The sequence below is a fragment of the Rhinolophus sinicus genome, linkage group LG03 (genome assembly GCF_036562045.2).
Source record: "Rhinolophus sinicus isolate RSC01 linkage group LG03, ASM3656204v1, whole genome shotgun sequence".
NCBI lineage: Eukaryota > Metazoa > Chordata > Mammalia > Chiroptera > Rhinolophidae > Rhinolophus > Rhinolophus sinicus.
Genome location: NC_133753.1, coordinates 160,993,261 through 161,020,171, shown reverse-complemented (window position 1 = coordinate 161,020,171; position 26,911 = coordinate 160,993,261). Strand labels below are relative to the sequence as shown.

At 35.7% G+C, this 26,911-nt stretch overlaps 1 protein-coding gene across 1 annotated transcript in view; it reads left to right on the top strand.

Annotated features, from left to right (window-relative positions):
* The window catches only part of NDUFAF2 (NADH:ubiquinone oxidoreductase complex assembly factor 2), a 122,980-nt gene that overhangs the window by 54,692 nt on the left and 41,377 nt on the right, over positions 1 to 26,911 (top strand). Inside the window, exon 2 of the mRNA XM_019743577.2 lies at positions 26,213 to 26,302. Within this exon, the coding sequence (XP_019599136.2) occupies positions 26,213 to 26,302 (90 nt within the window). The remainder of the gene's footprint in view (positions 1 to 26,212; positions 26,303 to 26,911) is intronic.

The following is a 26,911-nucleotide window of genomic DNA, read 5'->3' as shown; positions in this document are numbered from 1 at the left end:
ATAGGTTTATAGCCTAAATTTCTAAGCTATAAAAAAATGGTCATTAAATAATATTCTTATGTCTCAATTTAGGTATATTCTTCATTTGCTAGTATCATTTTTATCTCTCTTTAATTAGAAGTAGTTTTAAATTATCCCTTTGAATATTTTTACCCAAGAGTTGAATTATTGCCAGTAGAAGCACTAATGACTCTTTGAGGTGGTTGTAGATTGTTTTCACCTGTCCCATCTTTTTTCATGAATTTTAATATTCATGAATTTAATACAAAGATTCTCAGTCTTTGTATATTAAATTCTCACCCTTCTTAGAGATTTTAAGTAAGAAATATTAATTGCTTTCTCATTATAGGAAATGAACCAGTACTAGAATAAGAGAATGCCAAATTTAAAATTTGGCAAATATTTAAATATATGTCTCCTTTAGTTACATAAACTAATGAATTATTAATTATAAGCAGAATTTAGTTTATCCAACCAGTTGTAATGGTTAAATATATGTCCGTGGGCAGACACTCAAATTATCTACTACTAATAAGGAGAAAAGAGTTACTGTTTTTGTTAGTAGAGGAGATTTCTTTGCAGACAGTTGTTCACCATGTTTCCTAGAGGAAAGTGAAGATTTTAAGGGCCACTTGGTAATTATTTTCTTTCTGCCTTCCAACAATGCTTTCACATGCCATGAATCAAAATAAAAATCACTGTGGCAGCCATGGGCAAACCAGGTATGCTGCTTGAAGCCTGACAATTTCCCTGACACATCATATGAGTGAATCATATGGGCAAAATTATCTGTAATAAACTCAAAAATCCAGGTCTGAGCAAATATATTTGTCATACTGGAGTCTTTACTTGTGGACTTAGAACTATTATTCTAAATACCCAAATGAGTCCAGTAACCTTGATAGCACTATTTTGGCCATAAAAGACTATTTACCTTTCGTTTCAAATTTGTTGTTTCTTTATAAACAATTCCATGATTGTAATTTAAGTTTCTCTTAAACCCAAATGCTCATTATTAGAGGACCAGTTGCATAAATTATGTTTCACATACACAATGGATGAAGCTGTAAAAAATAATGAGGGTATTAGGTATTTTATGTGTTAATATGAAAATCTCCAATATATGTTACTAAGTAAAAAGGAAACGTGTAGAAAAGTTTGTAGAGTAAGACATTTATGAAAACACAAAAGGGGAAATTATATGTATGTGTGTGTGTGTATGTTACACACACATATACATACACATTTATATTACACATATACATATACATTTATATGTATGTGTGTATTTTACAAACACACATATATACATTTATATTGACTTCTGTGTGTATAAAAATAATTTTTGTAAAGATAAACAAACTAATAAAGGGGTTGCCAGTTGTATCATCTGTGCAGGGATAGGAAATCAGCAGGGCATATGCGTAGGATATAAGACATAAGCATGAGAGGGAGTGTCATTTTTTCTGTATACCATTGTATGCTTTACGTTTCAACCATGTGGATGGATGGATGGATGGATGGATGGATGGATGTAAAGGGAGAGAGGGGAAAGGGAAAAAGAAAGGGGGAGAGAGGAAGTTATGTTTTTTGAAAGTATGCTGGTGAAAAAAAAAAAAAGTATGCTGGTGAATTCTGCTTTAAGAAAAACCCAGTAAGCAGAAACCAAGTTTAAAAACAGTTGCATGTGGAGATTGATATGAGTTAATCAAGAAAATACATGGTTTGGTGTGACTAGCACTGGTGACAAATTTTGCAGTTTTATTCGCTTTTGGATAACTCTGTGAAGCTACTGACAACTGTCACCTGTTGAAGCTGCTGCTCTGCCATTGGGCAGGAGATGTCCTAAATAGGTCCCTGCCTTATAGGACAGCATAAAAAGCATGCAGTTTGTATTCGGGAGATTTTCTCTACTATCCTGTGAAGCTGTCTTTCCATAAAGGTACCTGCCTATTGTTGTGAGACTTGATGAAATATACCTCCTATGTAATCCTTTCCTGTCTGAAACCCAAGTCCTAGCAATCTCACCAGTTATGCAACTCTATCTTCTTAGTGTCTGTCCTTGAGTTCAATGCCCGCTGACTTCACCAGTAAAGTCTTGTCTGTACACTCAGTGCAGATGAACTGGGCCATAAAACTTACCAACTTCTACAGAAGAACTAGTTGGATACGCTCTTATGACTAGATTAGACGAGCTTGGTTGATCAGGTGTACCGTTTCACTGAGAACAGAGACTTGACCATAATTATATCTCATGTAGAATACTCATATGTATGTTTGATTTTTGGCAATGTTGTGTGCTTTGCAGTCATTAGAATCCTTTCCTGGATATTGACCACTTGGAAATCAAAAGGCAAGCACCATAATGCAATTTCTTTTGTGGAGTTTAATGTTTTGTCTGTGTTATTTTCCTATCATCACAATTTCAGATAAAGTATTTTCTGTCTTTTTCTCGAGGTCATTTCTACAGACGAAATCTCATGTGGCATAACAGTGGAGAAAACCTAAAAATCGAGCAGTTTTGGTTGAAATGAAGAGTTTGATGGAAGAAGGAAGGGGTTTCCCTGGAACCTGGTTCCTCCCAAGGCAGCCCTTGAAATATTTTCATGAAAATTTATAAGTTTAATTTGACTTGTATTGTTGTGTCCAGAAAAATCAAATGGATAGAGGTGAGGTTAGGCTGGCCTTATCCTTGACAACCTTAGGAGGATGGTTGTAGAGCTTTCCACTTCATAGGACAGTAATTTTGATTACCAGCAACGTGGATGCTTTTTTATGTGCATTCATTTTCCTTATCGAAGTACTAACTTGTCAAGTGAAACATAGGGTTTTTCTTTTTTTTCTTTTTTTGTTCTGTGTATCCATCACAATTCTGTGTGTTCTATGGAAATAATTATCTTTGGGGCCTGGATATTGGTAATAAATCCAATATGACCCTACCAAAATCTATTTATGAATAGGAGGATGCCGAAAAGAATGCCTGTTGGCAGTCTTTCAGAGACAAATGTATCAACCTAAATAAGAAATATTTCTCCAAATTTAGTAGTGCAAATCGGGGGGAATTATTACCAACATTATACTTATATTTTATTCTTATTTTTTTTAGATGTCACCATTTTATTCTTATATTTTTACCATTTTTTCTAATTATAAAAGTAATAATAAAAGGTATAACTGCTTTGCAGTTTGAGGTATATGAGTCAGGATAGGTACTTGTGCAGTGATAACAGAATAAGCATGAAATCCCAGTGGATTAATTAACATGACAGAGGTGTCTTTCTCACTTGCTGCTCCAGGTGAGGGGTGGGGGTGCCAGTTACACGTTGAGAACCTGGCTGATGGAGAGATATTGTAGCTTCAAGACCTAGAACATGTGGTGTCTTCAGATACTTGGGCAGGGAAATGGCGCTCTAGAGCTTCTTTTCACATTAGTTAAATATTTGGAATAGTGGTGAGAGGCTTTACTGCAGTTCACGACCCATTGCCAGAGGCCCATCTTCACGGGCAAAGGAAGTGGAGAGGAGCACTGATACAGATGAGCGATGGGAAGCTCTACCACAGTATTACTGCCTGTTTTCTCTGTTCATGCTACTATGTATTCATCTGACAGATGAGAATGCCTTTTAAATCGATACTTCTTTAATTATTAGTGAGGTTGTGCATCTTTATTTGCCTATTTACATATTTCTCTCTATATGAAACTATTAATGTCCTTTGTCCATAGTTTTATTAGTTGGTTCTCCATTTTTGTTCAACCTATTTGTATATTAGGAACACTTAGCCCTTTGACTTTCATTTGGTTAAAACTTCTTTTTTCCAAATTTTTGCTTGGTCTTTTGACTTTGTTTAATGGTAATTTTTTGCTTCCCAGAAGTTTATTTTTATAAAAAAATTATACAACACATTTCTTGAAAGTTTCTGGGTTTCTTGTCATGTATAGAAAGGACATTTCCAATCCAAGATTATTTTTTAAAAACCCACTCATATCACTTTATGTCTGAAATATTAACCTTCAAAAAAGTATCCCAAGAATATAAGGGCGTGCTTTTCCTAGGCCACCGAGATTGTTTTGTGGGTTACTCTGTACGTTTTGACTTTTGAAAAAATTTCTTGGCATACATTGGTTAATAATATTCTATAAATTTCGGGTGCACAACTTTATAATACAACATCTGTATACTTGATCATGTGCTCCCTGCCTACGGTCTAGTCTCCTTCCATCACCTTATATTTGACCCCTTTACCCTCTTTGTCCTACCTCCACCCCCTTTCCCCTGTGGTAACCATCATTCTGTTGTCTGTACTTTTGAGTCTGTTTGAAGGACACTTAGGTTGTTTCCATGTCTTGGCTATTGTAAGTAATGCTGCCGTGAATATAATGGCACCTGTATCTTTATAAATACGTGTTTCAAAATTTGGGGGTAGATACCCAAAACTTTTTTTTTAAATTAAATTTCTTGGGGTGATAATGGTTAGTAAAATTACATAGGTTTCAAGTGTACAATTCTATAATATCTGTATATGTATCACATTGTGTGCTCACCACCCAAAGTCACTTCTCCTTCCATCACCATATATTTGACCCCCTTTACCCTCTTCTACCATCCCCCTCACCCTTACCCTCTGGTAACACATTTTGACTTCTTACATAGTCTCTAATATCCATTTTGCAATATATTTTCTTATCTATCATAAGATCTCTTCTAAGAGGCTTGGATAGTGACAGCACATCTGGGAAAGAGAAAAACTTAACAATTCAGATGTGTATTTTGTGAAGGACCAGAATTAACCACAATTCATGATCACCTGTCGCTAAGCAATAAAACCAGTGAAATTTCGGATTGAGGGTGGGTGACATGATGAGCTCTACTCTGTTGTGCACTGTATCTGAATCCCAGAAAAGGGAAGGGCTCCCCATGCTCGGGAAGACAGTAGTGCTGCCATAGATGCTTAGTCCTAAGTTGCCTTTGTTTCCCTCCCCTTACTTCCACAATTATTTTCCCTTTGACCTTTCTGCCGCCTTTTCTGAGATGCTCTTGTGATCTGAAGTCATTAGAGCTCTCAGGCAAAAGTATGGCTGCCCTGCAGGTGGCCAGGCTGGTCTGAACGTCAAGAGTGCCAGGACTTCCCTTTGCCCACCCCTGCCTTTCAGCAGCAGAACTGCCAGATCTTAAACACAGTTCCAATGAATGGTGCAAACCTGACCTAGGGTGGCCTTTCTGCTCCCAGCAGCCTTATGGTGCGTAGGGAGAGCACTGTTGCAAACCTCTGTAGCGCTTTGCTGTTGATGCCTCAAGTGATTGTTATCTCTTTCAGCTCAGTATAAAAAACTCTTTATTTGGTTTGTAGTATGACTTTTAAACGATAATCAACCAACAGAATAATTTATGATGATAATAATAATGATAATAATATACATATAATACTAAATGCCAGACACTATTCTTAGCACTTTACATGTAGTAGCTCATTTTATCCTATGATCCTATTTGATCTTATTATTCCTATGTTATAGATAGAGAAACCGGGGTGAAGGGAAATTAAATAATACTAAAGAATATAAACTGGTAAATTTCAGAACCAGCTGATCTGGCTCTAGAGTCAGTGCTCTTACCCATCGCCTGTGCAGTAAAAAAAAAAAAAAAAAAAAAAAATCTAAGTTTATTCAGCGTTTGTTTTTTAGCTTCGCTGGTGGCAAGGCATTCCAAGGTAATCTTGGTATTTGTAGAGGCCTGTGAGGTAAGACACTGCTATAACTGTTTAAGATGAGGGTTGACCTCAGCAACTGGTGAACCGACGCATGGTTTGCACTAGGTACACACCGCCTGTGTACTTCAGTGTTGTAGCAACCATTTTCCTCTCTTCTGGCTGATGTTTCATGTTGTGATGAGAAACTTGTCTTTGTCAGGTAGGATTATAACCTGCCACAGAGTCCACAACCTAAAAAGGAATCAACCCAACTATTCCCAGAATAATATCTCATCCGAGTAGGGCTTCCTACTGAGATTATTAAGGTCAGGAAAAGTAAAGGGAGTAAAACGCAGTGTTTGGTGATGCCGTGTCTGCCTAGAGGCAGCTGAAATGGCATTTGTGTAAGTGTATATATTGTCACTATGGAAAGGAAAGCCTTTCTAGCCATTTACCAATGAGTTTATAGTCCTTATTTCATGGTAGATGGAATGAAAGAACAAAGAAAGTTTACTTCCCAAGCAATTTATTAAACATGAAGTGAAAAAAATCACAATAGACTTGTTTCTTTTCATATTTTCCCCTTCAAAATGGCCTTCTTATTATTGACGAATGAATTCATTTCTCTTTCATATAACAAATTTAAGTGTCTCTCTGAATAAGACCCAGTGTCTAATTTTTTTTTAAGTTATAATATGTACTGAACCTTAGTTTAAAAATTCATTCCCTTGGCTGTTTCTTCCCGTTACAATTTGGAGAGTTTTGAAATTAGGTTCGGTGACTCTCAGTGGGGAGATATATCTGCTTGTTTATCCATTTTAAATCAAGAAAACACATAAGTATTCATATCATTTCTTGCCAAATAACTCAGTTGTCAAATTATTTTTGTATCCTGGGATTAGGGCTTACTCAGATTAAGCTTTTTGAAAAGGAGGTTGAGTTTTAAATATGTATGCTTTATAATTAGACAGGGTACCTTGAACTGTTTCAAAGGGATGGACAGTTTTTGTTTTTATATTTGAAGAATGAGGCATTAGAGTTATAAAAGTAGGATTCCTGTTGGATAGTAAATTTGCCTAAGGATGGGGGTAATGGAAATGTTTGATAATTTGCATCGAGAGGTTGGTGTCAAAACTTATCTCCCAGGCAACTTTCTTCAAGCCAATCTACCTGGGCTGATCACCTTATTTCCCAGTCTCAGCAAAGGTGATCTTAAACCTAGTACTTAACACTTTGTAAGCGGGCATTTTCCCGCCAAATCGCGTCGTAACGCGGGGCTTTTTTGACATTTTCTCGCCAAAATTAGACTTTCCGTAAAATATTCATATCTTTCGATCTATTTGATATTTTTCTATGAAACTTTCAGTGTTTTAGTTTAAAAAGAGGTGCAAAATATGTGTTATTCTCGTCTCCCGCGCTTTGGTATAAAAAGCGATATGACGAGTTTACTCGTTTCCCGCAAAAAATAAATAAGAATTCTTTCCGTAATCTTTGTGTACCATCTTTGAGACTGTAAGAACACCAAAGTCCTGACCAGAGTGGATTAAGATGGGTGATTAGAGAGGAAAGGAGGGCTGCTGAAGAGCATTCACAGCAGGTCCCCTTTTTCAGGCTTTGTGGTTGTGTCTCAAGTTGCTTTTGACACAACACACAAGGTAAAACTATCCATTCCTGTCATCTCTCTGTGGGAGCCAAGGTATATTAAAAGCCAATATATATTAATCTCTAAAATTAAGTATTTTGGGTTTATGTCAGTTTTGTATTTTTTGTAATACATATAAAAAGGATTTTAATTTGCAGTTTTGAAGATCAAATATATCCCTTCGGATTACTGCCTCTAATTATATACTATTTGAGTCAATATATTCATGTAACCTTTTATTAAAAATGGTATACATAGATCAGAAAAGGACATAGTAGTAATTTTTTATAAGTTCAGTCTTACTTGGTGCAAAGACTGTCCTTTATTTAGAAAGATTTTTTTTTTTATATTACTTACAGGTAAAAGTTGTTGTTAGTTTATGTAATTTAGGATCTCATCAAGTACTGAAAAGTTATTTATGGAATGAGACTTGGATTTTTATCCTCCCTCAGGACTATCTGCTGTTGATAAGAAGTATTCAGTATACCCAAACTTATATTTTTGTTATATAAAGCAGTTTAACTACTTTGGTTGTATTTTGGTTCACACTACAGGGTAGTAGAAAATGTATTATACATACACAGGTTTTGATGTCATACAGACCATAATTAAAATTCCAGTTTCTCTAGTAACTAATTAGGTTACCTTGACCCAAGTTTATCTTCATCTCTAAAATGGGAATAATAATATTAAGCTTCAAAGTGAAGATTAAAAGGAGTAACTTAAGCAAAGTACCCTGTACCCAGTACCGTGCCTTAGACCCTATATTCAATTGGTCCCAAAGTTTACCCTATTCCACCTCATAAACCTCTCTCTGAAATATTGTTTATTATTTCAATCCTGTCTCTTCTAATTATCCTCAGTGTTGCCACCCAAGTGATTCTTTTAAAACACATCTTTGAACATGTTATTTTCCTGTGTTATTAAATTTGCCAGTGACTCCCTATTGTCTCAAGGAAAAATTCCAAGCACCTTGTCTTTGCATACTTGGGCTTTCCATGATCTGATTCCACTCACTTTGACCCCTTTGATTCTGAGACCTGATAAGTGAGGAGTTTGCCAAATGAAAAGAGCCCCAAATCACAGGCTTGTTGTCTTTTATATATAATTTTGGTCTGTGGTGGTGGTGGTGGTAAGGTATATCAGTTCACATAATCTTGTGTCACCCTGTTACCATAAAATACTTTTCAAGCAGCACCACACTTAAAAATTAGTTACTTTTCATTTTAGTGTTTTATTCCTTCCTTTCTTGTCAGGCTTACGTGAGGTTTCAGTGCAGTGTCCATGGGCATGACCAGCCTCAGCTCTTCATGCCTTAGCACTTGTCCTTGGGAATCTTTAAATGTCAGAGGTATATGAGGATAGTTTTTAATTGAGATAAAACTCACATAACAGAAAATTAACCATTTAAAAGTGTACAATACAGGCCATCCTCACTTTATGGCACTTTCCTTTATTGTGCTTCTCAGATACCATGTTTTTTACAAATTGAAGGTAAGACCCTCCGCCAGCAAAGAGTATGAGTTTCCATCTCTTGGTTTTTAAGAGTTTTAAGGTATGGCTCGATGACTAACAATTCTCATCTCTCAAGTTTTCTTGCAGCTCTAATGTTGTTATGTTAAAGTCATATGCCAATTTGGAGATACAGGCACATGCTGCTGAACGTTCTCATGTCATTAAGCATTAATTGCTTTCTGTTTGCGTGGTATAGAATATTATCTGAAACAAGCAGAAGACACTGTGTTTATAGATAAGGAGTGTGCAATTCACTTAGAGAACAAGATCTAGATGAAAGATATTAAAAAATACTTGTTCTAACTTTCTGTAGTACACCCAGGACTGTTCTATGTCCACTTACTTGCTTTCTGCTCCCTAATTACCAAGAATTGAAAAATTGTTAAAACACAGTTATAAAATCTGTAAATTACATATACATTTGTGGTAAAATACACTTCACATAAAAGTTACAATTTACTCTTTTTTAATCGTACAGCTCACTAGTATTAAGTACATTCATGTCATTGTGCAACTAATCTCCAGAATTCTTTTCATCTTGGAAAACTGAAACTCTATCCCCATTAAACAACAGCTTTCTGTTCCCCTTTTCCCCACCTCAGCCCCTGGCAACCAGCATTCTATTTTCTATTTCTATGAATTTGACTTCTGTAGGGACCTTATATAAGTGGAAATCATACAATATTTGTCTTTTTGTGACTGGTTTATTTAACTTGGCATAATTTCATCCAGGTTCTTCCATGTTGTAGCATGTGTCAGAATTTCCTTCCTTTGTTAAAGCTGAATAATATTCTGTTGTTGTATCTATATACCGTGTTTTGTTCATCCATTGTTGGGTTGTGTCTACCTTTTGACTGTTGTGAGTAATGCTGCTATGAACATGGGTAAACAAATATCTCTTTGAGAGCTTGTTTTTTGGTTATATGTCCAGAAGTGGAATTGTTGGGTCATGTGATGATTCTATTTTTTATGTTTTTTCAGGTCACTATAATATGGTGCACCATTTTACATTTCCGCCAACAGTGTACAAGGGTTCCTGTTTGTACTGTCTTTGCCAGTAACATGTTATTTTCTGCTTTTTTCGTGAGGGGTGGGTGATTGATAGTAGCTATCCTAATGGGTAGCATATCTTAAATCAAACTTTAACACAGAGAAAAATTATTATGGAATGTACAATCTAATCTCATTTAGAGATGATAGCAAAAGTCTAAATTTGAGTACTTACCAATTAACCCTTTCCCACTTCACTGTAGCACAAATGCTAGTCCTTGAGTAAGGCTTACGACAGCTCGAGAAGTCAGGAAAACTTACCTGGGAATTGACCAGAACACAACTCAGTAAAATTTTCTTTGAGGTTGTGTGAAAAAAAGTAAATCACAAAATGTATGTACTTTGAACATTGTGCAGAACACAGCTATCCTCAGAGCAGAGCTGCTAACTTGGTGTAGTGTGTAAAAATAGATTAGGGATTTAACAAGCTCAATAATATTCCTTTCTCTGCCAATTTGCCCCTAATTTTCTATACATAAAAGATTGGGGGGAAAGCTGACGTACAATAGTTAGAAGCAGTAACACTGATTGGTAATAAGAAGTAACTGAGAATCGTAATGTAGTGGAATCATTTAAAAGTCAAAAATGCAATCTCAGTAAGACCTACTCATGTTAAAGTACAGTAATCTATGTTTTATTTATAATCAGCATGGGATCCAAAGAGAAACTGAGTACATGAATGGTGTTAAATTTACTAAGGCAGGAAAAAAAACCCTTTATTTTGAAATTATTTTCATTAAGATAGACTGGAAATATTTTTTTAATGAATTGGCTTCCTTTATCTAAAAAAATGCTATTATATGGATTTAACTGATTTTTCAGTGATGCAGAAAAGATGATATACTGTATAAAGCATATATTCAAGTGCCCAGAAATATTTTCACAATCTTTCCTGTGTAAAATCCAATTGTCCTTTTATTTTTCCATTTTCTGGAATGATTCTTCTAATCTCTGTTTTCCTCCTCCTTCTCCTGCCTAATCCAATATGATACGTATTTCTTACATAAAGTTTCCCATTTGTCTTCCTCCACTTTTTTGGGTTCCTTATTTTTTTCCTATGTTGTATTATAGCATATAGCATTTTCTCTCTTACTCTTACCTATGTTTAGTCCATCTGTGTTATTAACCATCTGACTCCTTAGATCACTATTATGTCTCAGACCAGTAAAAGTTAAGGAGACAAAGTTGTTGCTGTCATGCTGAGAATTGTACATACCATACGTCTTGGTCAGGCCTTTCCAGGAATGTGAGGCCATTAGGTTATCTGATGTGAGTCACGGTGAGAAAAAATATTGGGACCATTGAACCAGACTGTGAGCAACCTGAGCCTTTTTTCTCTTTCTCCCATATGTACACAGCACAGTGTTTGACCTAGGCACTCAGTGTATATATGTATGTACATAAACATTTATTCTCTCTATTTTTATATTTATGTGTATTTATGTATATTTAATGAGTAAACACCAAAGTGAATAATTTTTGCTTTTTAAGAAATATATATGCATTGTAGAATTTTAAATTTTGTGTAGGAAGAGTGATAGCGTTGTGATACAATAAAACTGTGTCACAGGATCATTCTCTTCCTAAACTTCTTTGCCGTCTGTTCAGAAAAAGAAACAGTTGGTTTTATGATTTGTACTGGCTAATTTACATCCCGAACAGTATAAGAGCCTGTTCGTTTCCTGCACCCTCAGTAGTACTGCTGCCAGTGTTGTAATCTGTCCTGGTCCTGGAAGACAAACATTACATTTATTTTTCTGTTCTCCTTACTGTTGATGTCTGATGTGACTTTCTCCCACAATTTTTATTAGAAGACATTACACAGTATAATGAACAAGTGTCTTTGACAACATCTTTTGATAGATTTGATGCATTTGTTTTCTGGAGTATTTCTTATAATAGCATTGAAATATGGATAATGGTATTTCATCAGAGTTTTAATTCAATGAAAACAGTTTTTCTGGGGGCCATTGTGCTGTGGTCTGGTATTCAACTTCTTTGTTGATTTGACATTATCCAAGAATATACAGAGGGTGCCAAAAAATGTGCCCCAAAAATGTATACACATTTTAAGAAAGGAAAAAACTGTGTTAAAATTGTAATAACATACACCGATAACAAAAGATAACTACAAGTCACGTTTGCCTTCTGCAATTACAAGACGTGCTCAAAGTGGTTGCCATCAGTGTAATTTTAGGACAGTTTTTTTCTTTCTTAAAATGTGTATACATTTTTTGGCACTTTCTATTTGTACAGACCACTAGCTTTCCACCAAAATCCACGTTCTCTGTCTTCCTGGACACACAGCTAGACTACATATACCAGTTTCCTTTGAAATGAGGTGTGGCTATATGACCAAGTTTTCTCTAGTACATTGTAAGTAGAAGTGATGTGAGTCACTTCCTGTCCTGGCCAATTAAATCTCCATACGTGTTGCTAAGTGCTTTTTCTTTTTACTTGCTGAATGAAACGGCCATGTTCAGGGAAACCTTGGAAGGTTTCAAGATAGCGGAATCGCAAAGAGCCATCAACCTGGATCCTTAAATGACTACATGGATAGAGCTGGCCCAACAACAGCCATGCAGGACTGTTACATAAGAAAGAAATACATGTACCCTTCTTATCATTTCAGCTACTTTATTTTTAAAGTCTATTTGCTACTACAGCTTAGCCGACATGCAAGTAATACAATATTTTAGAAAATGTATCTGAACAGAAATTGAACTAGATTCAAGTGCTTAATATCATCAGGATATGTTCTCCCTTATCACATGACTCTACCTTCCTCCAAATTGGTTTCATTCATAGGTAAGTTTTCCCCACAATGTAGGATAGATGGCATCTGTAGTTCCAGGTCTATATGGTCTTTATAGCTTATGGTCATAGAGGTTAAGAGTCTTTCCTGGAAGCGCCAGCAAAAGTTCTAGAAAAACACGGATTAGCCCAGCTGAGGTCATCCCTGAAATGATTTTTGTGTATAAAGTAATGTAATGCGATGGCCAAACTTCGTTTACAGTCCTGCCTCTAGACAGAGGGGTGATAGCACCACCCAAACTCAATGGACAAGCAGGATGAAAAGGAAGGGAATAGTGAATGGTTCTCTAAAGAAAGAATTTCTAAACAATAAACAATAGACATCAAAATATGGTAGAGAGATTTTTCCATTTATGTAAGCATGAAACAAGGAGGGCCTAGATGAGGATCGTGGGGTAAATATGAAATAAAAGGAATACGTCAGAGGAACATTAATATCTTTTCTTCTTGTTGAAAGTTTGTCTTGTTAGGGAGTAAAACCAGTTGAAATTTTTTAAAAATAATTTTTAAAAATTTTAATTGTGGTAAAAACATAATTACTAACAGTGATAAAAATTGAGTGTTACCAATATTCATATTGTAAAAACAACTGAATTTTTAAAATTAGGAAATGAGTAAAATAATAGTGCTAGCAAAAGATTTAAGAGATTGGAAAGGAAAATATTGGGACTCAGGAGAGCTGACAATCATAACTACTGATTAAACAGGCTAGACCATAGGTTTCAAGTCTTGGGAGCCAATAAAATAGTCTTGGGCAGATAACTGACAAGGCAGGAATATAGCCAACAGTGAGGAGAAGTTCATATACCCAGGAACTTGACACCAGCTTCAGGCCACAGACAGGTCTCAGTACATCATGGAATCAGTGTAAGGAAGTGCAGTCTGTCTTTCCACCAAGAATAGGCTCTGTCTAGGCAGGTGAGGGCAGTTATGGTTACATTGTATAAGGCAGTGGCAGTCTTCTCCGGCTTATGAGAAACTGGACTCAAATCAGGATATGAGGAGCCGTTTCTATAACTGAGATACAGGACAAAGGCCAAGGGACAAAAAGCCTTTGCTATCTGATTGGTACCAGCAACAAAAGTGACTTCATATTGACCAGTCAGTTTGAGGTGTCTTACATGCTTCCCCTGCTTTAGCACAAAATTCCCACGGATGGGAAAGTACAGAGCTTAGCATAAAGAGAGGAGGATTTAAGGGATTGATTACTAAGGGCGTATTAAAGGCGATGTAGAACTCTGTGTAACAGAAGTGTAAGGACATCCAAGTGGAGCATTGCTTTAACAGAAGTTCATGATTGAAGTTCATTAAGTGGTTAGAGTTACAGATATAATCCTGGAAGTTTTCATCACAGAGATAAAAGTTAAAATAATGGAATCTGTTCACTTCTCTATCCTTAGTGTCACTTTAATGAGCCACTACAAAATGGCAATGGATCGTTATTATTAGCACTAAATATTTGAGTGTTCCATTATGTGTAATGCAAGATTCAGATTCCACCGGACAATGCAGGTGGTCATCCTCTGAAGAGGGCGGGAAATATATGCAATATTGCTTTGTGTAAGCATTCTATTCCTTTATTTTTCTTGGATACTACTGTGAAAGACTTTTATGTGTTTTAGTAATATAGCAAGTTCCCAACAGACAAATTACTTGAATTCCTAAAGTTCCATTTAAGCAGCCTGTTTATATTCAACACACTTTTTCATGGAAACTATTTATAAGTGGTAACTCAGTTTCCAGAATAATTCACAAATCCCGTTTAATCCACAATTCATCTGAATTGCTGCACATTAGCAAAAACACTTATTGGTTAGCAATGGAATCCAGAGAGATGCAATAACTCTACAGGTTTTTAGAAGGAGAGATGAAGGAGGAAAAAAAGATGTCTATGTAGAGAGAAAGATGAGAGAAAAAATTTTTCAGGTGGGTTTAACTCAGCTGAAATGTTTTCAAGTGGGTTTAATAAAAGGCAGGAAAAAAAGAAGAGCCCGAATGATGCATTTCGCCTTCCTGAAGGGCAAGGAAGCTGATGCTTTTGGATTATTCCAGTCCCTTTGACAGCCAATAGGTGGTGGTATTGCCACACAACAGTTAGGTATTTCAGGGTGCAAAGCAAAGAGAGGATGTGAGAAGTGTAGGCAAAGTGGTTTAAACTGGGTTGTTACAGAGAGGAAGAAAAAAAGGGGGGAAGGCCTGTGAACGTGATTACATGTGGACAATGCTGACACGAGGTTTTGTAGCGCAGGAGGTGACTGTACTAGTACACTTTCTTAAATTTCCATGTGAAAATTTGGTATAATTCAAAGCACACCTTTCCTCATCCGTAACATTTTCTTTGAGCTGTACTTTACTCAATTATAAAAATGAAGATTGCTGTGAGAATTAAAGAAGGAAATAAAAATAAAAGTGTCTAATAAGTACCACACACATAATTGTTGCTCAATAACTGATTCTGTTCATCTAAATGAGTCAGATAACATTGATTAATAAACTATATTAATATAATGTAATTGATACTTGGCTAAATTAGACTAAATTGTATGATCTCTGGACCCTGGAAGCTCATAAAGAAGTAGCAAGAAGTAGGAAAAACTAGGAAAAACAATGTTATGCTTTATCATTTATTACTAAGCTAAAGAATCTTCGAAGTCCAATTTCTTGATTCTTCTGTATGTAAGTATCCTAATACGTATTTCATGTATGTAAGTATCCTAATACATATAATTGCCAGTACACCCTTGAGTAGACGTAGTTTTCACTTTTATGTGTGCAGTATTTTTGGAGAAACGTATCTTAAAGTAATATTAACATTTTACAAATCTTCACTATTCACGACTGTAGTCTTTATCTTTTCAACGTCAATGGAAAATACGGAATAAATAAGTAAAAATAGCAAGATAAGTGGTCTTTGTTACAACTTTGATGAGCAAAATGGGACCAACCTTTCCCTTTCATGTTCCTACAGCCTTCCTTTTGGTGAAATCACATTTCATTACCATGTCTTTCTACCAGTGAACTGAAGTAGAGAACAAAGGTAAAATTCACGTCATCCAATTTTATTAGTTATTAGCCAGGGTAAAGTTTTGTCCTCAGGAAAGTTTAAACTAATGACTAAAATAATGAGACACTATCAATAAATTGTTCTTGCTGGAATTTTCTTTCCTGTCTTTCCTTTCACTGCTTTTGGTTGGCCTCAGGCTACCTCCATCTCTTTCCCTTCACAGGAGCCTCCAGGTCTGAGGATGAAGGAAGTATTGAGAATGCCTCTCCCGTGAAGGCATGCTTCCTTGAAAACTTGTGAACTGAACAGTGTTGTTTTCCCTCTTTGCTATTCAGACTTCTTTGTCTTTTCCTAAGGACTTCTTGCTCCTTAGCGAGAGAATGATTTCTCACTTAACTCATCCCGTCTAAATACTAGAAGCAAAGCCTTAAGTCAATTTCCAGCCTTAAATCATAGTGCCACAATTTAAGTAGGCCTTATAGCTCCTTGAGGTAGGGAACTGCAGGAAAAGTCCGACATTGTTTTACACCTGATTACTCAGAGGTTTGTCACAGATTACTTAACCATGTAAAAGATAAGATAGAGAGAGAAGCAAAACATATGATGGTCTTATGGTTACTCACAAGAGCTTGATTTTGTGTTCATGGACGAGTTTTGCAGTCTCTGAAGTGCTTACTACTAGGTCTGAATCAAGTCATTTTTACAGCGCTCCTTAGAGTTCTAGGAATGTGAGGCAGTTGCCTCTAGGGAAGGGGAGGGTAGAAAAGGGGAGCCATACTCTGGACCCCTGCCTCAACCAGAGAAGCTCTGCTTTGAGCAGTTTCATAAATTCAACCTCCATTGAAGATATTTCTAAAGAAGAGTTTGAAAATTATTGATTCCTCAACCTCTTACCAACTGAGCCCAATGTTTATACTCAGGAATCTGTTTCAAAAATACTAGTACAGTTCTTTTTAAGTTGATGAATATCACATTTCATTAGATGATTATGTGGTCTCTTTCTATATCAGAATAGATTTCTATTCATTAATGGTAAGTACTGCCTGATGTAACTAAATTAGATAGATTAATGAAGGGTATTAGTAATTTCATGGATTAATAAATATATAGTTTTACAATTAAGACTAATGCACCACAAAACGTACTCTATTTATTTTCATTAAAGTATTCATATTTAAAACTGTCATATATTCTGTGAGTTAGTAACTGCAGCTAACATTGCAGTCCTTGACTCTTTTATGATCTTTAATAAATGACCAAGTACAACTGGATTTCTATGAAACTATTTGGATCTAGAAGTCAATCAAATAATTAGCCATATCTTCTGCATTACAAATCTGAAAATAAAGTTTGGGCTAGTTACAAGTGGCATAATTTTATACTTCTCTGAAGTCTAGTCATATTTGCCACTGCTTTGATTAAATTTCTTCAGTTTCTTTCTCTCTCTATTGACAGCCCCAGTGTTCAAGTTCGCCTCCCAAATTGAAAATTAAATACTTAATTATATTGGTTTAAACCACACTATGAGTGTGTGCTAATTTTGAGAGAAGAAAATATTATTCCTTTTTACATTAATGGTGTACCAGATTGGAATTTGCTTGCTTTAGTTAGCAACTGTCACTGTAAAATGAAAACTTTTCAGTCAGTCATAGATTTGCTCATTGTAAATAGTCTTTTTAAAACCTGGAGTTTCTGTATATCTTAAAGCCTATTTAATTTAGCTAAAACAAATTTTCTCCCCCTTTTATTTCTTTCCCTTTTTATATGTATTTAAGACACTTTAACTCATCTGCCACGATTCAGACGTAGTCATAGAAGAATCACTTAATGTTAGTTTCTTTATTATTTTGTTAAATGCCCAAATTGTCAATTATAAATATACTTTATCCATTGGAGATAATTTAGCTTTACAAAGTATTGTAGAATGTATTAGATGAAAAAAGTACTTTCAAATGCTGATTTCCTACACATCAATCAAACCCTGAAATGGCTGCTTCTCTATCAGCTCTTCAGAGTGAACACATTGTTACATGAACTAAATAGTCATGAATCCATTATTTGAATTTTTCTTTTTAATGGTTACCTCCTTTTGGGGGTTGGGGGCAATTACAGCTGCACTAATTCTAAGGATCAAAGATTTTTGGCATTTTGGAAAATAAATGATTTTTCATATAACATTCAAGTGTTTTTTTCTTTATTTTTCGAAAACTATTTTAGATGTTTGATTTCCACAGTAGTGGAAAGGAAGTAAATGAAGTAAAATACTAGACATTTCTAAGACTTATGTGCTTGATTTGGGAATACAATCAGAAAACCTATTTAACTTTTGACTATAAATCTTCCTAGATTAATGCAAAAGACTATTCAATACATATAATTTTTGGCTGAACAATATGTTTTTAGAACTTAAAATTTTTGTTTGCATATAATAATGCTGTGGAACTTTAAAAAAAATAAACAGTAAATATGAGTTTATTATGCATGTGGAAAGCACAGACAAATTTGCAGTAAGTTCATCTTGTTTTCTTAAGTTGTGATAGTCTTCATATGTACTTTCAGACTTAAATTTTACAAATTTTATTTATGGCTTTTAAGAAATTAATGAAGTGAGGTTTAAACAAAACAAAAAAAATTGACGTGCTAGAAATGACCACAAAACTTTTACACTAATAAAGGAAATAGGTCCCTTGGAATTTTTCTGCTGTCTTTTGGATATAGTTTAAGTCTTCTCAGCTTTTGGGTCCTAAAAGGCTAAACCATTTTATATAAGGTATTTCAGAATAACCAAACATTTTGATGTAATTTTGGATTTTCTAAAGTGGAAGAAGCTGAGATTCCTTATGGGAAACCTGTAAATATGGGGAAGCTAATAGGATTTTAGGTAATCCATTGAACTAGTTGGCAGTCTTAAACATTCTGAAAGCTTATCTGGAAAGCCTCTTTAATTGCTTAAAAAAAACAAAAGTGTTACCTGCTGAGATAGTCTTCCATGCCCACACAAATATATGTAGAATATGTCAAATTATACAATCACATTTTCAAGAAATGCCTCATTTGATCACTATGGGAAAATAATAACTTATGATAGTTATGAATAAAATGTTAGTTTTTAATTGGATATGTATAATGATACCTTATGCAAACTTTGTAAATGCTAATGTCAAAATCTTCAATGGAAAATGCTTATCGTTGGGAGTTAGAAAAACACAGATTCAAATGCTGGTTATACTACTTTAATTAGTGATGTACATTTGGATAAGCTAGTCACCCTATGTGCCTCTTTAACTTCATCTGTAAAAGATTGTGTTGAACGTAAGAGACCCTATATGGAAGGCATCTAAACATTGCCTGGTACATAGCAGGCTCTTGATAAATAGGTGCTACATCTGAGTAACTTCAGTCAAATTATGCTTTGTCACATGTGAAAGTAGCTTTCAGTGTAAGAATTCTTATTGATTTATTTTTGAATTTACAATGCTTCAGAATAACAAGGTTTGAAGTCCCCAAATCTATTATATGTAGTGTGGTTCTTGGCTTTCAGTAGCCCTCACTTTCACATATTATGCATTGACACTTCTAAGCCTCCTTTTACATGCAAAATTCAGTTTTTTATATATCACCAGACAAACTGATTTAGAATTATCACCTGGCTGCACTAATTGCTGCCATGGGGATAAAGAGCCAGACATCAGTCAGAAAGGGCCTCACCTTCGCTGTACTACCTACTTCACCTTTGTCCTACCTAGCCAGGGGCTCCTGTCAGGCATCACAGGCCTGAATCTGGCTTTTTTTACAAGGGGATAGCTATTGCAGAGCTGTGTCACCTTACTCAGACCAACCTATCTTTCCACCCCAAGTCACCTCCAGATTTCATTCATTTCTCCTTGTGGTGCCCACCAGTGGTCTGGGCATAGACAGCTGGTTGAAAACTCTCACCAAGTATCTCATGTGCTTGTGGGCCGCAACCAAGGTAGTCCTCCATCTTTGATCTGGTACTGGTGGAAGAAGCTCCCCCCTCCACTATGATGGGTGTCTTGTGAGCTCTGAAGCCCCTAAATGTAAAGATTAAAAGCTGCCCTAATATCTGCCTTGGCCTGTGTGGATGGATTCGGGAAGGAGCAGTGGCCCCAAGGGAGGAGAAATGCCTAAGTCTGCTGTCTCATTCTTCAGGATCATTGGTGTCACCTGTCTCAGACTGGCACCTGTCAAGGGTCTCAGGCACCTCCAGGGTAATTAAGACTCTAGGAAGGCAGTGTTTGGAGGTCAAAGTAGAAATTTTATAATTCCCAACCCAACCATCCTTTTAACGTGTAAGTCTCGTTTAACTTTCAAATGTGTAAGAACTCCCTGTATATAGAGGAAAGAGCAATTAACTAAAATAGCAACAACAAATAGAAAAATGTCAAAGGACATGAACAGACAATTCACAGAAAAAGAAGTGCAAAGATTTAAAATGAAATGATGCCAACCTCGTTCACAAAAAGAAAAATTAAAATTACAGCAAGAAACCATTTTTAATCTGCCTATGGCAAAGGTCAAAGGGTAAGGACATTGGGAATATGTGCTTTCATCCATTCTTTGTGAAAGTTAAACTGGTGTAGCTTTTATGAAGGTAATTTGGAAACAGCTATCCAAAGCACAAATGGACATTCCATTTGACCTAGCAATTCTACTTCTGGGAATTTAGTTCATGGATATATTTGTACTTACATGAAAAGACCTACATATAAGATTATTCATTGCATCATCCTTTTAAGAACAAAAGATTGGGAACAACCTAAATATTCATCAATAACGAATTGATTTAAAAAAATATGGTACACCCATTCTATGTACTATTTCATGTTTATTAAAAATTACAACACATATCGCTTCTCGGCCTTTTGGCTAAGATCAAGTGTAAAAATTACAACACAGATCTTTTTATACTCATGTAAACATCTCCGAGGTAGGTTGTTAAGGGGGAAAAGCAGGATGCAAAACAGTATGATTGGCATCTTAGTCTGCTCGGGCTGCTATAACAAATTTCTATAGGCTGGGTGGCTTAGACAACAAACGTTCATTGCTTATAGTTCTGGAGGCTGGGAAGTCCAAGACTAAGCCACTGGCAGATGTGATATCTGGTGGGCTTGCTTTCTGGCTTGTAGGGGGCTGTCTTCTTGTATCCTCATATGATGTAGAGCAGAGAGCTCTCCGGGGTCTCTTTTATGAGAGCACTAATCCCAGTCATGTGGGATCTGCCCTCCTGACCTAATCACCTCCCAGAGGCCCTTTTCCTAATACCATCACACTGGGAGTGAGGATTTTACTATATGAATTTGGGTGGGGGACACAAACATGCAGTCCATAACAATTGGTATGATAGCATTTGTGTCCCCAAAGGAAAGTCTTCCTCCAGACACACTTGCTTATACATCTATAAGCTATCCCTAGGAGATTACTTCAGACAGTGGCCATGGTGTGTGCCACCAGGGAGGGTAACTGAATGGTCAAGAGACGGAAATGGGAGGGAGACTTCCACACTGGGCTTATATTGCCTATTCAAAATGAATTTTGAAATCTTAAAGGAAGTACCACAGACTGACCATAGAATCTACATCCTAAAAATGATGCTTAAAATATCAAAAAGTCTTAGTTTTTTGCCTTTCAACAAGACATACCCTAATTATTCTCTTGAAGAAACTTGATCTGAGAGTAGAGGACATCTGGGCTTTTTCTACCAGTGGTGCTTGAGGTCTTTAGTGAACCCTTTTTTTCTGGAAAGTAACTGCTGGCTTACTAAAGGGAATTCCCAAAAGCATCTTCCTCTCCCCAGTATTGCTTCATCTTTCTTCCAGAAAAGGGGGAGAGGGGCGGGGCGGCGGGACAGACGACTTTTTCCCATGACGGATTTTTGTCTCTCAGAAGACTCCTTTGGTGACTAGGATATGAAACACATCTCCTCACTTTACCTCTTTCTCTCCTGATCATGAAGCTCTGCCTTAATTTGTAAAACTTGCTTTTGCGTGGCCTACCTGATACTTATCTCTTAACTGGTATAAATTTTTTTTAGTATTTTTTTAGCTTGCTTTATTGCCTATTCTTAAAGAGTCACGCTGTTTTTTTTCTCTGTACGTTTAAAACACAATTAAACAAAAGAAATGTTATTATACACACTTATATAAGAGTTTGCTTCTTCCTCAGAATACAAGTGAACCTGTTTGGAAACTGAATATTAATGCTTTTAAAGTTATGGAATAACAACATGAGAAACTTCATATTTTCTATGTTGTGTGAAGGGACAAATGTTTAATCTTATAAATATGTGTTATGTATATGTAAGCATTTGTGTATTTATAACCTATATATTGCCAAAATACTGAGAGGAAATATAATAAAAATAAATATGATTTTGGGGGTGGTGAGGTTATGGATGGTTTTTTTTTTTTCTTTTTCTTTTCTGTGTGCGGTTTCCAGATTTTGCTCAGTGGATGTTTATTGAAAGTTAAATGATTGTCAGGATTGTTATATTAAATGATTTAAGATGTGTTTTCTACATTCTGAAAATACCCTAATGAAAGGCAATAGTTTTCTTTTTTGGAGAGAAATAGTAGATTTTTAATCTTCTGGGAAATGGCAGTTACTGTTCCTATAAGCTTAGGCCTTGTATTTTACTATTAATAACTGGAATGTAGTATGTTTACAGATTTAACATTTGTAGATGTCTTAAAGTCTGGCAACATAGCCTAGTGGCTAACTGTGTAGGGTCAGGAGTCAGAAGACCTATGTTCAAATCCTCATTTCTGTTAGCTAGTGTGTGACATGCGGTAAATGTCTAAAGTTCTCTTAAGCCTCAGTCTCTTTATTTATAAAATGAAGTAGTACTAGCACCTCATAGAATTGTCAAGTTTAAATGAAATTACTCATACAGAGTGAAAACTTAGTTCAATGGCTGGCACATGTTAAACATGCCATGAATTTTAGCTTTTTTTTCCTTCTGCTCACCCCTGGAATTCTAGGACCTCTGCCCTCTCCTTTTCAAACCTAATACAAGACTGTTGTACATAACGTAGGATTTTATAAAATGAAGGGTAAACATAATCCAAGTAAGACTTTAATATTCATATCTGATTACAAAGAGTTTATTCAGCCAGTTCCCATCCACAGGAATTTCTTACTGCTGTGTTGATTCCTATGTCCTGTATCACCATATGTGTTGCTGGGTGTGTCTCTAGAGACTAGTGTGGTTTCCAAAATGAGGTCTGCATGATGACTTCTTGGGTCTACAAAGACAAACCTGTTAAATTTTTAAGATATGTATCTATTTTGTGTGTGTTTGGACACAAAATACAGCTAGTAGAGCAACTCAGTGATTTCATGGTATTTTTTAGGGTAAAATAAAAGTGAATATTGAAGGAAAAAGCAAGGCAAATTAAATTAAAATGTTAAGGATATAATACTACATGGTGTGACAAAAATTGCAAAGCTGGTACTTGAGTGACTGAAGTTTACGTGTCTCTGCTTTAGATCCTCCTTCCCATGTCTGTGTCCAGGCTTTCCTTCCATACTCTATCCAGAAGCCCAGGACAACAGGTGAAATCTGTTTTGTACCTAAACCTGTCATCTACCCAATACCCGGGGATCACGCCTTTTGTTTTTTTCTTCTTTTAACTAAATAGGTTCCATATTTTTCTTAACAAAGGGGTAAGAAATCTGCTATCCTCCTACGGCAATTAGTTCAATGGCAGCTAGCTTTAAAATGTTTTAAGTTTGGGAAATAATATTGTTACTTATACTATAGTCTTTAAATCCATGTACCATTGACCATTATGATCTACCCGAATTCAAACATTTATTTTGACTGTTTTAATTAAGTCTAATATTGTTTAATATTAAGTTAAACAACTATGCTTTGTTTTACTTAATACTCATTGAGTTCACCACTGTCAACTGTTTATTCTTGTGTTATTCTTATTAAACCTATACATATGTTAGCTTAAATTTTTTGTTATTTTTTTAGTGGAAATTAGATCCTAAAATTTGGACACTTGAACAGGTACTTAAATTTGCTATTTAGTAGATGCAATTATTTTTTTGCTGTGATAAGTAGGATTGTCTTTACAACTGTTGTATAAAAGCATATTAGTATGAGTAAGTGTGCAGTTTATGCATAATTTCTTACTCAGTGGGAGGCATAAATTTCATTCCCAATTCATAAAAATTGTACAACTAGAATTTATTCTTTATTCCAAAGAATGGAGTAGTTTTAAAACTATTTGGGAGGCAAGACCCATATCTGATTACAAGGAGTTTATTTAATAAATGAACAGCCTTATTTTATATTTCTAAAATGTGTACATCTTTGATGTCGTCTATTTGTAAACAAAGGGTTTTTTTTCTATCTATTATCAAGGAATTAAACAAACTGATGAATTTTTTTTTGTCTTTTCATATACACACACATAGGTATGACTTTTTATTTTTAAAAATCTTAGGATACCTTAAATGAAGTGTACAGATCTGATGGTAAAATAAAAAGTTAATTTTTGTGTCACAGACATATTGATATACTTGTAATACATATGCATTTAGTGGTACTAGTGTGAATGGTAGACCCCTCTATCCTCTCCCCATGTGCTTTTATTGATATATATTTAAAAGCTTGTAGAACACACACATACCACACATACTTTGAGAAGGCCATTTGTTAGCATTTTGCATTTTATACAGCAGTTTTCCTTTCTATACTGCTATTGCTAAAAAGACATACTTACGTCCAGGTATTTAGATAAAGACTGTATGAAGGTATTTTGACTCTTTCAAACATTTTGAAAATTGCCATCTAAACTACTTTAGTTAATGCTGAATTTATGGTAACTCTTGTTATTACGATATGTGTATTATATGGATATAAATCGCATTATAATAAAAATACATGTACATATATTGAGCCTCTGCTATGAGAATAATGCAGCTGTCATTGTTATAGGTTCCTTTTACCCTGACCCTCGTCCCTGCGCCCTAGAGACTCTACTACTGATCCCTCCCCATACTGTAAATTTATTGGATAAAGTAAACAAAAGGTGATCAAAACCCCTTTATAAAACTTGGGGAACATCTGTGTTAGAATGAAATGAGCCTGATTAAGTGAGATCATAGATTCCCTGATCCCACACTTCAGAGTTATCAGCCATTACTGGCTTGTCCACAAAATCCCAGCCTTTCACTTACTAAACAGAGGAAATAAAACTTAGGCACTCAGTGTCCACTCAGTGTCCTTACGCTACCCTTTGGTGGCCTGAGGACACCTGCATAGTCACTCCCAGGAGGAGTTTCCTTGTCTGCAATTGAAGGAATTTGTAGTTAGTACAATTTTAGGCAGTGTACGAGAGACATTGCAGGCAGCAAGGTCAGTGTCTTCAGTTACGTCACCCATTCTATTTAGCACAGGCCTAGGAGTGGACAGAGAAAGTAGTGTTTTGTAAGGCTTGTTCCTCTCCATGACTGATCATTGTTAAGCCATGTTCCTCCCCCTCATCATTACTTACCAGTGTCTTCTCTGTTTCAGTTCACGTTCCCTGGAGTAGGCAGGCACAATTGTTAACTATTAGGAGAATAGAAAGCATACATAGTTTTCCCAGGCTCAAGGTTTAATGAAAAAGGAACATGAAATGAAAAAGGAACATGAAATGAAAAATGTTTGGAAACCACCATTTTGACAAACCTACTTTGAAAGGTATCATCAAGACTTTCGGAGACAGAAGAAGATACCACATATTTTTGTGCCTCCCCTATGACCTTAAAATACACACTAATCAATTTTTTTTATTATTGAAAAATATAAACACAGACACTCTCGTCCCTACCCGACCCCTTTCCACTTTTTCTTTACTTCTCTCTGCTTTTGTGTTTTCTGCGTTGCTACCATCCCGCTCCAGATGTTGATCTCACTCCTGAAGCACCGTACCCGAAACTCACCAGTTTTTGTCTCTCTTTGTTTAGATTTCCTTGAGCGGTACTCACTCAGATGGGCCACAGAGCGCAGTCCATGACTTGGTTCCCTTGGGTTCACCAATGTACTTTGGGGACAGGGTGGCAGCAGAGTCTTGTGGTTCATTACAGACCTAATAGAGGCCATGACTATCAATTCCCTCGGGCAGTAGCACCTCTAATATATATACTTGCAGAGTTTGCATGGAATACTCTGCCAATTACTCAAATGTTTTTTAATTGGCTATTAGTGCCCTACAGATTAATTGGTTCCTCTTTTTTCTGTACGCAGAATCTAGATTTATTCTACCAAAATTAATTTTGCATCCTGTGGTAGAAAATTAACATCTTTGCAGTAGTTTAGAAATTGCTTTATTCTAACATACATAATTTAAAAATGGAATCTACTGTTTTTCCTGTTAATTCTTTTACATGAGGAGGTGTGCAATATCCAAAGAGAAAATATTACTTGTAGTAATTACTGTGTCGTGGGTTCATTTATACATGTAATATTCACTTTTGTCTTATAGGACAGATTATTCGCGAGAGAAGAATTGTAGAAGCAGCAAATAAAAGAGAAGTGGACTATGAAGTAGGGACTATCCCAACAGAATGGGAAGGTAAGTTTCTGCTTTTAGTAATATGTTTTTGAAGGCCAATTGTTTAACTCTGTACCCAGTCAATAAGAGCACATATAATTATATGTTTATTCTTTTTGCAAAAACTTTTACAGTCTAAATCCATGAAACCTTTTTTTCAACACTGCATTTCTTTGAAAGTTGTGAAGGTGTCACTTTTTAGTAAAGGAACACCTGTGTAGTGAAAAGAACTATTAAACATTAGCAGAGCTGGGACTCGGGCAAGCGAAACTCCAAAAATACAAAATTGAAGGAGGCACTCACTGTCATGTACTGACCCACTCACTGTCATATACTGTTGCACTTGCCAACCCCGGGGTTGGAGTCCTGTTTCTGGCACTCACTACCCACATGAACTTGGAAAAGTAACTCAGACTTCTCAGTCTTACTTTTATCTTTTCTAAATTGTGGATAATGGATAATACTTGCTGTGGATACCATTTAAAGTATCTTTTCAACTTACAATGACCCTGTCAGCTGACCTTCTGTTTCGAGAAGGATGGACACTTGATCCCTATCAAACTTTGGAATTAAGGTAAAAGATCAAAGAGAGAGGAAACAGTAACAGTCAGTCTCTCAGTATGTAGGGAA